This window comes from Schistocerca gregaria, chromosome 3 (genome assembly GCF_023897955.1).
Source record: "Schistocerca gregaria isolate iqSchGreg1 chromosome 3, iqSchGreg1.2, whole genome shotgun sequence".
Classification (NCBI taxonomy): Eukaryota; Metazoa; Arthropoda; class Insecta; order Orthoptera; family Acrididae; genus Schistocerca; species Schistocerca gregaria.
Genome location: NC_064922.1, coordinates 851,711,771 through 851,728,544, shown reverse-complemented (window position 1 = coordinate 851,728,544; position 16,774 = coordinate 851,711,771). Strand labels below are relative to the sequence as shown.

The 16,774-nt window shown below is 44.6% G+C and overlaps 1 protein-coding gene across 2 annotated transcripts in view; it reads left to right on the top strand.

Annotated features, from left to right (window-relative positions):
* The window catches only part of LOC126354796 (juvenile hormone acid O-methyltransferase-like), a 289,416-nt gene that overhangs the window by 227,668 nt on the left and 44,974 nt on the right, over nt 1-16,774 (top strand). For both annotated transcript variants that reach the window (XM_050004710.1, XM_050004709.1), the window contains exon 3: nt 2,855-2,987. In XM_050004710.1, the coding sequence (XP_049860667.1) occupies nt 2,855-2,987 (133 nt within the window). The remainder of the gene's footprint in view (nt 1-2,854; nt 2,988-16,774) is intronic.

Below are 16,774 nucleotides of genomic sequence, written 5' to 3'. Positions count from 1 at the left end.
ACTCGGAGTGTTTTTGAGAGCTCTTTAGTTTTTCCCATGCCAACCATCGTGATAGGAAATGAGGCGATGACGTCAGTAGACGTACCGTGGGTGACTGTAACTTTAGGCGGCAAGCCTCTCTCTTGAGGGAAATGCTTTGTTCTCTTCACGGGAGCAGGCTCTGTGTTGGAATATGTTTATCCGATTGGCGAAGAGTGTGCCTGTCGCAAATCAGTCGGTAGTGAGCATTTTCTGTGGTACTTACTCGTGGAGCGTATTTTGGGTGAGTAGCTTTCCTGGGATAATTTTGAGGGGAGTTAGTTTCGGAAACGGCCTGGAGAGAGGATGGAAATAGCACAGGGCGCGGCGGAGTACGTCGTTCGAGACCACCCAAAGCCGCACTAGTCGCACAGTTTCAGATTTGGGGTGGCGAGCACGGAACTGTTCACGGGGGACAGCAGTATATGCTGATCATCTACGCTGCCTTGCACGCGAGGAAGTTTCCAGATTTTGTATCACTCTCCAGAGCTTGTTCTTTCGATCTACAGCAGAGGTAGCGAATTTGTTTAATTTATGTACTGAACTCTTAATATAGAAACAATGAGACGGCATTAATGTTGGTACTAAAAAGGGAAAGCCTCATGCAGAGAATTCCATCCCTTCACACCAACTTGGTCAACCTCATCCGTGCTTATATAATTTTGATATATCCACTGAAGAGCCAAAGAAACTGTACACTTGCCTAACATCGTGTAGGGCCACCGCGATCACGCAGAAGTGTCGCAACACGACCTGTCATGGACTCGACTAATGTCTGTGCTGGAGGGAACTGACGCCTCGAGTCCTGCAGGGCTGGCCATAAATCCGTAGGAGTACGAGGAGCTGGAGATCCCTTCTGAACAGCATGTTGCAAGACATCCCTCATATGTCAATAATGATCATGTCTGGCGGGTGTTGGTGGCCAGTAGAAGTGTTTAAACTCAGAACAGTGTTCCTGGAGCCACTCCGTACCAATTCTGGACGTGTGGGGTGTCGCATTGTCCTGCTGGAATTCCCAAGACCGTCGAAAAGCACAGTGGACACGAATGGATGCAGGTGATCAGCCAGCATGCTCACGTACGTGACACCTGTCACAGTCGTTTCTAGACGTATAAGGAGTCCCATATCGCTCCACACGTCCTACAAGATTACAGAGCCTCCACCACTTTGAACAGTCCCTTGTTGATATGTAGGGTCCTTGGATCCATGAGGTTGTCTCCATACTCGTACACGTCCATCCGATTGACACAACTTTAAACGACACTCGTCTGATCAGGCGACATGTTTCCAGTCATCAACACTCTGATGCCAGTGTTGACGGGCCCAGGTGAGACGTAAAGCTTTGCGTCTTGCAGTCATCAAGGGTACACGAGTGGCCCTTCGCCTCCGAAAGCCCATATCGATGATGTTTCGTTGAATAGTTCGCACACTGACACTTGTTGATGGCCCAGCATTGAAATCTGCAGCAATTTGCGGAACGGTTGCACTTTCGTCACGTCGAACGATTCTCTACAGTCGTCGTCGGTCTCTTTCTTGCAGGATCTTTTTCCGGCCACAGCGATGTCGGAGATTTGATGTTTTACCGGATTCCTGATATTCGCGGTACACTTGTGAAATGGTCGTATGGGAAAATCCCCACTTCGTCGCTATCTCGGAAATGCTGTGTCTCATCGCTCGTGCGCCGACTGTAACCCCAAGTTCAAACTCATTTAATCCTTGATAACCGGCCATTGTAGGAGCAGTAAGCGATCAAACAATTACGCCAGACACTTGTTGTGTTATACACAGTAGGCGTTGCCGACCGCAGCGCCGTATTCTGCCTGTTTACATGTCTCTGTATTTGAATAGGCATGTCTGTACCAGTTTCTTTGGCGCTTGAGTGTACGTCGCCATCGTCATTAGTGATACAGGCAGACTAGGCGTGATCCGTTTAATCTTTAGTAAAAACCTTTTTGTTATTGAGAGCCTGATGTAAGGTAAGTTATTTATTGTTGTTACTAGACTTGCAAGAAGAGTAATAATTTTTTTATCATAGCAATGTTCAAACAATGTCCTTTAGCCTACGAATATAGTTCTTTGTTATTTACTTCGCTTTGATAGTATCTTCTGGGGCTCATTAATGTGGACATGTCGTCCCTTCAGGACAAGTGGCCAAAGTGTTTACCCCAATAAGAGTTACCACCGAAGAACACACGTTTGCAACATATAAACTTTTATATACAAAGCTATCATCCACCTTTCTATCCCCTTTGTGACAATTTTGAATTAATTAAGTTCTATTTATTTTTACCGTCTCTGTCATATTTGGCGCAGTACAAAAGGCCGACTGTAAACGGTCTGCTGCAGTCTCTTGATATTCTTTCAGACAGTAGTGTGAAGATGACTAGAAAATGTGCCCCAAAGCCAGAAGACGAAACGTGGAATCATGTTGTGATGGCACTGGCCACAGTACCCTCCTAGGCACCGAAAATGAGTCACTTCGCAACCCTTCACGAAGATGCATATAGTTCCAGTATATTGTTTTCTTTTTCACTTAAAAATATTTGTTGTGATACCTTATAATATGTTGATCAAAACGTGTAAGCGGTAAGTGTCTATCAGTAGCCATGGGTTGGCGAAAATTGAATTTCTTTCTTTGAGTGATCTCTTTACCACCCCAACCCCTTTTAGTAAGTGGCCAGAGGTGTCGCCCTTCAGTGTTAATATTGGCTCTTAAGCACAACTACCGCTTTAAAACATCTTTTGTCGTGGGGATAAGTGAGAAGTGCGTGCTACAAACGTGGAGCTGCTCTGCAACCCTCGTCCCCTGCTGATGTAGTTTCTACTCTCTCCGCAGGACTGCGCTGTCCAACATTTGCGACCTGCTTGCCCCTGGAGGTGACGCCGTGCTGGTGATGGTCGGCCGTTGCCTCATCTTCGACACGTACGAGCAGTTCTCCAAGATGCCGGAGTGGGCCGAATACATGCAGGTGAGCCGTAAACGACACCGAGCGTTACTCTCTCTGTCAGGGTACTCACCCGTCTGATGAACTGGAACTGTGTGCCTCACACAGTCCCAGACCAAAACTGTTGCTTCTGTGAAATTTAAAATTCTCCCGGCTAATCAAATGTTCGAAGAGATGTCAGGATTGCAGCTAGTCGTCGTAAACTTCACTACACGATTTTTCGAGTGGACACCTGCCAGTCATCTTTAGGTCAGTCGTCATTCTTCGATATTTCAACTGGACACCTGACAGAGCCGCGCGGGTTGAGGGCGATGCAGTCATGGACTGTGCGGCTGATCCCGGCGGAGGTTCGAGTCCTCCCTCAGGCATGAGTGTGTGTGTCTATCCTTAGGATAATTTAGATTAACTAGTGTATAAGCTTAGGGACTGATGACCTTAACAGTTTCTTAAGTCCCATACGATTTCACACACATTTCTGCATTTTTTGAACACCTGGCAATCATCTTCAGGTGTGCCATCAGTCTTCGATATTTCAACTGGACACTTGCCAGTCATTTTCATGTGAGCCATAAGTCTCCGATATTTCAACTGGACACCTGACAGTCACCTTCAGGTAAGCCATCAGTGTTCGATATTTCAAATGGACACCTGCCAGTCATTTTCAGGTGAGCCATAAGTCTTAGATATTTCAACTGGACACCTGACAGTCACCTTCATGTGAGCCATCAGTGTTCGAATTTCAACTGGACACCTGCCAGTCATTTTCAGGTGAGCCATAAATCTTCGATATTTCAACTGGACACCTGCCAGTCATCTTCAGGTGAGCCATCAGTCTTTGACATTTCAACTGGACACCTGCCATTCATTTTCAGGTGAGCCATAAGTCTTCGATGTTTCAACTGGACACCTGACAGTCACCTTCAGGTAATCCATCAGTGTTCGATATTTCAACTGGACACCTTCAAGTCATTTTCAGGTGAGCCATAAGTCTTCGATATTTCAACTGGACAGCTGTCAGTCACCTTCAGGTGAGCCATCAGTGTTCGATATTTCAACTGGACACCTGCCAGTCATCTTCAGGTGAGCCATCAGTCTTTGATATTTCAACTGGACACCTGCCACTCATCTTCAGGTGAGAAACCAGTCTTCGATATTTCAGCTGGACACCTGACTGTCACTTTCAGGTGAGCCATCAGTGTTCGATATTTCATCTGGACACCTGACAGTAATCTTCAGGTGAGCCATCAGTCTTCGATATTTCAACTGGATACCTGACAGTCATCTTCAGGTGAGCCATCAGTCTTTGATATTTCAACTGGACACCTGCCATTCATCTTCAGGTGAGAAACCAGTCTTCGATATTTCAGCTGGACACCTGACTGTCACCTTCAGGTGAGCCATCAGTGTTCGATATTTCATCTGGACACCTGACAGTAATCTTCAGGTGAGCCATCAGTCTTCGATATTTCAACTGGACACCTGACAGTCATCTTCAGGTGAGCCATCAGTCTTTGATATTTCAACTGGACACCTGCCATTCATCTTCAGGTGAGAAACCAGTCTTCGATATTTCAGCTGGACACCTGACTGTCACTTTCAGGTGAGCCATCAGTGTTCGATATTTCATCTGGACACCTGACTGTCACCTTCAGGTGAGCCATCAGTCTTCGATATTTCAACTGGACACCTGCCAGTCATCTTCAGGTGAGCCATCAGTCTTTGATATTTCAACTGGACACCTGCCATTCATCTTCAGGTGAGAAACCAGTCTTCGATATTTCAGCTGGACACCTGACTGTCACCTTCATGTGAGCCATCAGTGTTCGATATTTCATCTGGACACCTGCCATTCATCTTCAGGTGAGCCATCAGTCTTCTATATTTTAACTGGACACCTGATAATCATCTTCAGATGAGCCATTACTCTTCGATATTACAATTGGACACCTGCCAGTCATCCTCAGGTGAGCTATTAGTCTTCGATATTTCAACTGGACACCTGCCAGTTATCTTCAGGTGAGCCATCAGTCTTCGATATTTCAACTGGACACCTGACAGTCACCTTCAGGTGAGCCATCGGTGTTCGATATTTCAACTGGACAGTTGCCACTCACCTTCAGGTGAGCCATCAATGTTCGATATTTCAACTGTACACCTGCCAGTCATCTTCAGCTGAGCCATCAGTGTTCGATATTTCAAATGGACACCTGACAGTCAACTTCAGGTGAGCTATCAGTCTTCGATTTTTGAACTGGACACCTGCGAGTCATCTTCAGGTGATCCATCAGTCTTCGATATTTCAACTGGACACCTGATAATAATGTTCAGGTGAGCTATTAGTCTTCGATATTTCAACTGGACAGCTGACAGTCACGTTCAGGTGAGTTATTAGTCTTCGATATTTCAACTGGACACCTGCCAGTCATCTTCAGGTGGGCCATCAGTCTTCAATATTTCAACTAGACACCTGCCACTCGTCTGCAGGTAAGCCATCAGTCTTCCATGGCTTACCTGAAGATGACTGGCAGGTGTCCAGTTGAAATATCGTGGAGTGAAGTTTACCTTGACTGACTGTAATCCAGAAATATCTTCATATTCTAGCTTTTCATGGACAACACTCATACCAATGAACCAACCTGCGCCATTCTGGTTCAAATGGCTCTGAGCACTATGGGACTTAACTTCTGAGGTCATCAGTCTCCTATAACTTAAAACTACTTAAACCTAACTAACCTAAGGACATCACACATATCCATGCCCGAGGCAGGATTCGAACCAGCGACCGTAGCGGTCGCGTGGTTCCAGACTGTAGAGCCTATAACCGCTCGGCCACTACGGCCGGCTGTGCCGTTCTCCATACTACTGTATGCTGTGTGAGCCTCTTCATCTCCAACTAAACACTACAAGCTGCACGTTTTTGAACCTGCTTGCTGTACTTGTCTCTTCATCTCCCTCTACAGTTTTCACCTCCCAGGCTTCTGTTCAATTCTCAATCGAAGATATCTTGATGTTTTAGAATGTCTTCTATCGTCCAGTCCCTTCTATTAGTCAAATGCCGCGCGGGATTAGCCGGGCGGTCTCAGGCGCTGCAGTCATGGACTGTGTGGCTGATCCCGGCGGAGGTTGGAGTCCTCCCTCGGGCATTGTTGTGTGTGTTTGTCCTTACGATAATTTAGGTTAAGTAGAGTGTAAGCTTAGGGACTGATGACCTTAGCAGTTAAATCCCATAAGATTTCACACACATTTGAACATTTGTTAGTCAATTTGTGCCACAAATTTCTTTGCTCTCCAGTTCTGTTGAGTGCCTCCTCACTGGTCAATTAGTGTCGAGGTCCGGTGTGCCGGCCAGTCTGTGGATGGTTTTTAAGGCGGTTTTGTATCTGCCTCGGCAATGCGGGCTGGTTCCCCTTATTTCGCCTCAGTTACACCATGTCGGCGATTGCTGCGCAAACACTTTCTCCACGTATGCGTACACCATAATTATTCTACCACGCAAACATAGGGGTTACACTCGTCTGGTCTGAGACGTTCCCGGGTGGGTCCACTGGTGGCCGAACCGCACAATAACCCTGGGTTCGGTGTGGGGCGGCGGTGGGGAGAGTGGACTCATGAAGCCAATGTGGGTTTGGGTACCACTGAGGGCTACGGCGGGAACGAGGCCTCTCCGTCGTTTCTAGGTTCAAATCTTCAGCTTTCTTCACAGCACCACATTTCAAAATCTCCTAGTCTTGTTTGCACTGCCCAACGTTCAACGTTTCACTACAGACAAGGCTACACTCCAGACAAATAAGAGGTTATGTAACAAAATGGAACACATGCAACTCTCCTTACCTGCAGCCTTAGCTAACGCTGAGGAGGAGGATACACGATTCATCAGTGGTCAACATCTATGAACTGGTTTTCGCACACTACCTTTACCAACTATGTTGTGTCTCCAACCGTCAACTCAGTGGTTGGAGACACAGCATCCTTGTTAAAGATGGTTTTGCGAGAACCATTTCTTAGACGTTAACTACTGGTGAATCGTGTATGCGATTGGAGCTAACACGCTCAGCGCCAGTGGCACAAGAAATTTGTGGCACAACCTGACCAAAGAAGGGATCTGTTGACATCATACATTCTGCGACATCACGAGATCACCAGTATAATATTTGGAGGGAAGTGGGGGGGGGGGGGGGGGGGAGAATTGTAAAGGGAGACGAAGAGATGCATATAGCAGGCATATTTAGAGATTGAGAAGGATGTAGGTTGCAGTAGTTAATTGGAGATGAAGAGGCTCGCATAGGACAGAGTAATGTGCAAAGCTTCATCAAACTAGTCCTCGAACTGAAGGCCACAACAACAACAACAGCTTGTAGATGGTTCGCCGCTTCTCGTTTCTAGGGTAATGTAGTAAGAAACTGATCGCATACGTAAACAAAGAGATCGTTTTGAATTAAAGCACGATATATATGCAACAGAACTAACGTAAGGTAATTCACGTGCGAACTGACCAAGGCTCCTAGGAAAACTACCATAGTGTGTCATAGTCGTGACAGTCTACGGTAGTTTTACAGCTCTGCTTACAACACTCGTGCGACCCAGCATAGAATGTGGCTCAAGTGTATGGGACCCACACTAATTAGGATTAACAGCGAAAACAGAACGTGCACAAGTGAGGGCAGCAGGAATGGTGCCATGGAAGAAGATGCTGAAAGAACTGAAAGCTTGAAAAGTTCCAAGAGCCGGCTTTAAATGATGACTGTACGAATATACCACAACCCCCGACATATCTCTCCCATAGTATGATAACGATAAGATTAGAATAATAACTGCAAGCACAAAGGCATTTAAGCAGTCATTCTTCCCGCTTTTCGTAGGTGAATGGTACGTGAAGAAGGGTACCAACTGGTAAAATGGGACGAACCATGTCCCATGCACTTCACAGTGCTTTACAGAGTATAGATGTAGATAAGCACACACGATAATTCACTACGGACTGCACACGAAAAAAATAATTTGCAATGTCACTCTGTTAGCAATACGTGACCCAACGTAGTCATAAAACTAGTATTATTGTTAAGCCTTAGGTGGCGCTGTACAGGTCTGTAGTACTGAACTCGGGAAAATAGTAATGCTTAAACGCTTTACAAAACCATTGGAAAACCACAAAGCAGTTAACACACTGATACGTGATACTTACTGAAATTAATGAAAACGTGGAAGGGAGAACCCACCAATATAACTTTCTTTTCACACAAACTGTTTATTAAACAATACATAAACTGTATTTTGCAGATAATCGAAGCATTTAACCATAAATTTTTTTGACCAAAATGAATAAATAGCCGGCCGCGGTGGTCTTGCGGTTCTAGGCGCTCAGTTCGGAGCCGTGCGACTGCTACGGTCGCAGGTTCGAATCCTGCCTCGGGCATGGATGTGTGTGATGTCCTTAGGTTAAGTTAGGTTTAAGTAGTTCTAAATTCTAGGGGACTGATGACCATAGATGTTAAGTCCCATAGTGCTCAGAGCCATTTAAACCATTTTTGAATAAATTAGCAAAATTGTTTTGACCTTAAACCCTGAGTTCAATAAGCTCTTAATCTTTGCAAAAGAAATCTGAAGTGCTGTATTGCAAAACAGCAAACAATGTGACAACGATTACAAGACGGCCGGACCTGCAGCCCGCCCGTTATCGGGTGAAACAGCGGTGTTTACTACTGCGCTGGACGCAATGTGTCTTATTAAATGCCCTTCTGCATCACATAAAAACTATGTAAGTACCACTGATGACAAGAGTGATTCAGTTATTCAAAATAGATACTGAACTTTTAATTTGAAAGCTGTATGTCAAATAGTTCGGGGTTAAGATGCGCACCTGTGCTTAAAGGTTAAACAGATTAGGAAACAATATGACAATCATAAGGCTTACTTCCAAGCAACCAGCCTCTTAATTTCAATCGGCAACCAAGGTGCGACTGGATCCCAACCCGTCCCTTCTGACAATTTTATTTTGACTAAAGCCCTGCTGACAGTTGGTTGTCGATATTTTCAAAGTTAAACTGATTGTCAGTTAATAAGATCGCACTGAAGGAACGTCTTAAAACTGTACTTGTGAACACTTCTTACAAGAGAACTCACTCGGCGGAACGACAAAATCCAGCTAAAATACACTAATAATGACCCGGTATTTCAAAGACAGAAACGAACAGCTTAGTACAACAGGTTGTTCAGATTATGACTAATGACTGAGAAAAGCAATCACAATCAAAGAGTTGAATCGGTTACCAGCTGAATCTAACCACAAGGTCCCTGCCGGCCGGAGTGGCCGTGCGTTCTAGGCGCTACAGTCTGGAACCGAACGACCGCTACGGTCGCAGGTTCGAATCCTGCCTCGAGCATGGATGTGTGTGATGTCCTTAGGTTAGTTAGGTTTAATTAGTTCTATGTTCTAGGCGACTAATGACCTCAGAAGTTAAGTCGCATAGTGCTCAGAGCCGTTTGAACCATTTGAACAAGATCCCCCCTTTGTTTAGCGGCAACCTGTGCCTTAGCACAATTGCTCCGGCTTTATTTACGACCAAGAGCTGGTTAATTAGGGCAGTAATGATCGGGTACAAACTAGAAAGGGAATGCCATGCAATAGAGGGACAAATTTTCAATCGACAGCTATTGTCTTAGTACAATACTACTGCCTATATTTATGCCCAAAGAGCTGACCGAGTAAAACCGTGAGGGTTGGGTACAAACCAGAAAATATTAAGGAGGGCAGGATGAAAATGAAACAAATCACCACGAGGATTACAGAATGTAATCAGCAAGCAGTTCCATGGATCCACGGTGCGTCACAGTGGTTACTGAGTGGTGCCGATGATAGCCAGGTACAAGAGGACCGCCAAGCCACGAGCGGTCGTCCGACACGAATGTTACCAACCAACTGACGGGATGTCGGCGTGCTTCTTGTAGTCGACGCTGACCCCGGTGAAGTACTCCAGTATCCTCGCTCTGAGCAGGCCCTGTTTGCGCAGCTGGTGGCTTCGGCCGCTCGGACCTCGTGACCACCTCTTGCAGCGATGCTACCGCCAATCCGCAAACTTCGTGCCTCAATCTCGGGTCAGCGAACCCTTATATACAGGGTGGTCCTTTGATCGTGACCGGGCCAAATATCTCACGAAATAAGCATCAAACGATAAAACTACAAAGAACGAAACTCGTCTAACTTGAAAGGGGAAACCAAATGGCGCTGTGGTTGACCCGCTAGATGGCGCTGCCATAGGTCAACTGCTTTTTTTTTTTAAATAGGAACCCTCAATTTTTTATTACATATTCCTGTAGTACGTAAAGAAATATGATTGTTTCAGTTGGGTCACTTTTTTCGCTTTGTGATAGATGGCGCTATAATAGTCGCAAACGTTTAAGTACCTGCTGTCACGTAACATTCCGCCAGTACGGACAGTATTTGCTTCGTGATACATTACCCGTCTTAAAATGGGCCGTTTCCCAATTGCGTAAAAGATCGATATCGTGTTGATGTATGGCTGTTGTGATCAAAATGCCCTACGGGCGTATGCTGTGTATGCTGCTCGGTACCCTGGACGAAATCATCCTAGTGTCCGGACCGTTCGCAGGATAGTTACGTTATTTAAGGAAACAGAAAGTGTTCAGCCACATGTGAAACGTCAACCACGACCTGCAACAAATGATGATGCCCAAGCAGGTGTTTTAGCTACTGTCGCGGCTAATCCGCACATTGGTAGCAGACAAATTGCGAGAGAATCGGGAATCTCCAAAACGTCGGTGTTGAGAATGCTACATCAACATCGATTTCACCCGTACCATATTTCTATGCACCAGGAATTGTATGGCGACGACTTTGAACGTCGTGTACAATTCTGCCACTGGGCACAAGAGAAATTACGGGACGATGGCAGATTTTTTGCACGCGTTCTATTTAGCGACGAAGCGTCATTCACCAACAGCGGTAACGTAAACCGGCATAATATGCACTACTGGGCAACGGAAAATCCACGATGGCTGCGAGAAGTGGAACATCAGTGACCTTGGCGGCTTAATGTATGATGCGGCATTATGGGAGGAAGGATAATTGGTCCACATTTCATCGATGACAATCTAAATGGTGCAATGTATGCTCATTTCCTACGTAATGTTCTACCGATGTTACTACAAAATGTTTCATTGCATGGCAGCATGGCGATGTGCTTCCAACATGAAGGATGTCCGGCACATAGCTCGCGTGCTGTTGAAGCGGTATTGAACAGCATATTTCATGAAAGGTGGATTGGTCGTCGAAGCACCATACCATGGCCCGCGCATACACCGGATCTGACGTCCCCGGAGTTCTTTCTATGGGGAAAGTTGAAGGATATTTGCTATCGTGATACACCGACAACGCCTGACAACATGCGTCAGCGCATTGTCAATGCATGTGCGAACATTACGGAAGGCGAACTACTCGCTGTTGACAGGAATGTCGTTAGACGTACTGCCAAATGCATTGAGGTTGACGGACATCATTTTGAGCATTTATTCCATTAATGTGGTATTTACAGGCGATCACGCTGTAACAACATGCGTTCTCGGAAATGATATGTTCACAAAGGTACATGTATCACATTGGAACAACCGAAATAAAATGTTCAAACGTACCTACGTTGTGTATTTTAATTTAAAGAACCTACCTGTTACCAACTGTTCGTCTAAAATTGTGAGCCATATGTTTGTGACTATTACAGCGCCATCTATCACAAAACGAAAAAAGTGGTCGAACTTAAACATTCGTATTTCTTTACGTATTACACAAATATGTAATAAAAAAATGTGGATTCCTATTTTTTTTAAAAAACGCAGTTGATATCCGTTTGACCTATGGCAGCTCCATCTAGCGGGCCAACCATAGCGCCAATCTGGTTTCCCCCTTCAAGCTAGACAAGTTTAGTTCTTTGTAGTTTTTTCGTCTGACGCTTATTTCGTGAGATATTTGACCCGGTCACGATCAATTGACCACCCAGTATATATCGGCAAGCAAAGACGTTCTAAGGACACAACCCACAGTTACCAAATCTTCCTCGTAGATATTGGCAATGAGGCTGCAGGAGGGATATTCGATACTACACCTGAGCCAGTGGCACTTGACAGAACAGGCTACTGCCTCAATGACGCCGCGGCTCACACACAACATAATCGACACAACAAAAAAATATACAATACGATACATGCCATAAAGTATTAAATATGATTTTGTTTGAGCCTGATTCCATTGGGAAGTTTGAGCGCAACGACCACACAACAAGTATTGCGAAGAATGGAAAATTCTACTATTGGTCGTACCCAGCAGTTAAGCTAGTTTCCATGTTCCTCACTTTGAGCAGCTATGTTTGAAGTCATATTTTGTGGATGATTATGTAAATCCATTGGACTTAGTCGTGTACTGAAAGTGATCACTGTGTGATTGAAATCGATATCCAACAATAAAAGAAACAGGTTTCAAATTTACACAACCAATGCTGGAGTTTCCCTTGTTTACAATGATTTCAATTTGTGTATAATGCCAGCAATTGATCTGTCTTGAACAGTCTCTTTCACTTCTACACCCATATACGGTAGGGAATGTGGAGGTCGTAGGCTTGGCTGCTGTGTGAAGCAGGATAGGCGGCAGTCTGTGGCAGACCTGATGACAGGATACAGTCCTGGGCCAGGCACAAGTGATTCGGAGCACGCACTGTTGAAAAGTGGATTCAGCAGTAGACGAATCTTGCGTGTTCTCACATTGACAGAGCGACAGCGTCAATTACGAGTCCTGAGGGCACGGGATGATCGAGACTGGGTCGTGGATTGAAGGAATCGCGTCGCGCGATCGAATGAATCACGTTTCCTGCCCATGGTTCATGGTAGTGTCTGGATACGCTGTAATTGAAGCGAACGGCTGCTCCAAACATGCGTCGTGCCACTAGCCTTGGTGGAGGCAATACTGTACTTTTTACGTCATGTGACGAATGTTGATGCCCATCTATTTATTTATTTATTTATTTTGAGTCGTCAGTGTTCTGACCGATGTTATGCGTCCCGCCACTTTGGCAGCCTCTTCATCTCAGAGTAGCACTTGCAACCTACGTCGTCAATTATTTTCTGGATGTGTTCCAGTCTCTGTCTTTCACTACAGTTTTTTCCCTCTACGGCTCCCTCCAATACCATGGAAGTCACTCCCTGATGTTTTAACGGATGTGCTATCACCCTTTCCCTTCTCCTTGTCATGTTTTCCACACATTCATTTCTTCTCCGATTCTGCTCAGAACCTTCTCATTCCTTACCTTATCAGCCCACATAATTTTCAACATTCGTCTGTAGCACCACATCTCAAATACTTCGGTTCTCTTCTTTTGCGGCTTTCCCACAGTCCATGCTGTACTCCGGACATGCTTCCTCAGAAATTTCTTCCTCAAATTAAGGTCTATGTTTCATACTAGTAGACATCTCTTGGCCAGGAATCACCTTTTTGCCAGTGCTAATTTGCTTTTGATGTTCTTGCTCCGTCCGTCGTTGGTTATCTTACTGCCTAGGTAGCAGAATATGTTAACTTCATCAACGTCGTGATCACTGATTATGATGTTAAGTTTCTCGCTGTTCTCATTTCTACTACTTCTCATCACTTTCGTCTTTTTTTCGATTTACTCTGTCCTGTAAATATTGTTTACTTTCACGCAGGATAGCAACGTCATCTGCGATTCTTATCCCTTTCAGCATAAATTTTAAGCCCACTCTTGAATCTTTCTTTTATTTCCATCATTGCTTCTTCGATGTATAGATGGAGCAGTACGGGCGAAAGACTACATCCCTGTCTTACACCTTTTTTTAGTACGATAACTTCGTTCTCGGTCGTCCACTCTTATTATTCCCTCTTGGTCGTTATACATATTGTATATGAACCATCTCTCCCTATAGCTTACTCCTACTTTTTTTACAATTTCGAACATCTTGCAACATTTTACATTGTCGAATGCCTTTTTCAGGTTGGCAAGTCCTATGAAGGTGTCTTGATTGTCCTTTAGTCTTGCTTCCATTACTAACCAAAACGTCAGAATTGCCTCTCTCGTGCCTTTACCTTTCCGAAATCCAAACTGATCGTCATCCCTCAATTTCTTTTTCATTCTTATATATATTATTCTTGTAAGCAACTTGGCTGCATGAGCTGTTAAGCTGATTGTGTGCTAATTCTCGCACTTGTCAACTCTAGCCTTCTTCGGGATTGCGTGGATGATGCTTTTCCGAAAATCAAATGGTATGTCGCCAGAGCTATACATTCTACTCATCAACGTCAATAGTCGTTTTATTGCCACGTCTCCCAATGATTTTAGAAATTCAGATGGAATGTTGTCTTTAGCTTGTGCCTTATTCGATCTTAAGTCCTCCAAAGCTCTGTTAAATTCTGATTCTAATACTGGCTCCCCTATCTCTTCTGAAACGACACCTGTTTCTTCTTCTATCACATCAGACAAATCTTCCCCCCTCATAGAGGCTTTCAATGTATTCTTTCCACCTATCCGCTCTCTCCTCTGCATTCAACAGCGGAATTTCCGTTGCACTCTTAATGTAATCATCCTAACTTTTAGTGTCACCGTTTTGTCCTTCCGCTAGTCATTTCTTTTTCGATGCCTTCAAATTTTTCCCTGCAGCCATTTCGTCTTAGCTTCCCAGCACTTCCTATTCGTTTCATTCCTCAGCGACTTGTATTTCTGTATTCCTGAGTTTCCCGGAAAATTACCCACGGTTTCTTCGCACTTACGGTTTTTGTATCTAAGGTTTCCTTCCCAACTTCTGTGATGGCTCTTTTTAGAGATGTTCATTCCTCTTAAACTGTACTTCCTACTGATCTACTCCTTATTTCTGTATCTATAGCCTTAGAGAACTCCAACCGCATCTCGTCATTCCTTACTGCTTCCGTATCCCACTTCTTTGCGTATTGATTCTTCCTGACTAATGTCTTAAACTTCACCCTACACTTCATCATTACTATAGTGTGATCTGAGTCTGTATCTGCTCCTGGGTATGCCTTACAATCCAGTATCTGATTTCAGAATCTCTGTCTTACCATGACGTAATGTAACTGAAATCTTCCTGTATCACCCGGTCTTTTCCAAGTATACCCCCTTCTCTTGCGCTCCTTGAACAGTGTGTTCGCTGTCACTAGCTGAAATTTATTACAGAACTCAATTGGTCTTTCTCCTCTCTCATTCCTTGTCCCAAGCCCGTATTCTTCTGCAACCTTTTCTTCTACTCCTTTCCCTAGAGCTGCATTCCAGTCATCCATGACTATCAGATTTTCATCCCCCTTTACGTACTGTATTATCATTTCAATATCCTCATACACTTTCTTTATCTCTTCATCTTCAGTCTGCGACGTTGGTGTGTACACTTGAACTATCGTTGTCGGTGTTGGCATACCACAACATAAAATCTTTGTGGACGTCATTCTTTGTGCACAGTTGGACAGTAGCTATGCCTCACAGACACATGCGTGAAAATATACTCAGATGTTGAAACGTCCCCTTTGAACAATTATACGCGACTGTGCTTAAACTGACACACAATAGTTTTTAGCGAAACGCAATCTGACTTTCAATAATCCCTACAAGAGAATGGACCTGACTAACGTTAACCTATATGTTCCACAAATCACTTACCTCACAAAAATCTTCGTTACTCGATCTACTGCAATACAGCGAGCGCCACTACTGCCAGCTAACTAAAAGATTCAAACTACGGAAGTCACTAACTACTGATAGGCACAGTTAGCAAATGAAAGATTTTAATAGAGAACAAACAATGTATTTACCTTTATAGTCATAATATGTATATCAGTTCATGACACCAATTCTTAAAAATCTCAAAACTCCGCCATCTCTCTCCCCACGTCCACCACCGCTAGTGGCTCACCTCCAACTCCGCAACGCTACGCGCTGTTAGCATCCAGCTGCCGCTGCCCAACACAACAATGGCAGACAACAATGCAAATCAGCCACAGACTGCACACTGCACAGCCAGTGATTTTCATACAGAGCGCTACGTGGCGACGGCGTTACCAATAAAAAAAACCTAAACATCCTACTTACAATGTCAGCATTTGAGAGAGGACGTGTAGTTGGGCTCAAAGAAGCCATTTGAAGTAATCGGCAAATTAGTCGACATTTGAATAGGAGTGATGTGACTATTTAATGGTGCTGGCAGGAATGGATGAACCGTAGCCAAACACATCGTCAGGAAGGAAGCAGTCGGAATACGGAGACAGAAGAATGTGAGGACCGAGATCTCATCAGAGAGACACTCAGAGCCCTGGATTCATTATCATCGATCCGATGCATAACTGGTGCTCGACTGACCAGAGCGCCTTTAACTGGTATGACCACATAAAACACATAGTGGTAAAAGCAGACACCAGACTCACGTTCATAGGAAGAATCTTAAGGAAATGTAACTCATCCACGAAAGAAGGGCTTATAAGGCGCTTGTTCGCCCGATTCTTGAGTACTGTTAATCTATCTGGGATCCCTATCAGATGTGACTGTTAGAGAAGGTGCAACGAAGAGCGGCGCGTTGCGCGTTTCGTCACCGGATCGTTTAGCTGGTGAGAGAGTGTTACGGAGATGCTAAACAAACCCTACTGACAGACATTACAAGAGAGGCGTTGTGCGTCACTATTAAAATTTCGGGACATCACTTTTCAGGAGGAGTCGGGCAACTTATTACTTCCCCCCACATACATCTCGCTAATTGACCACCAGGAGAAAATTCGGGAAATTGGAGCCAATACAGAGGCT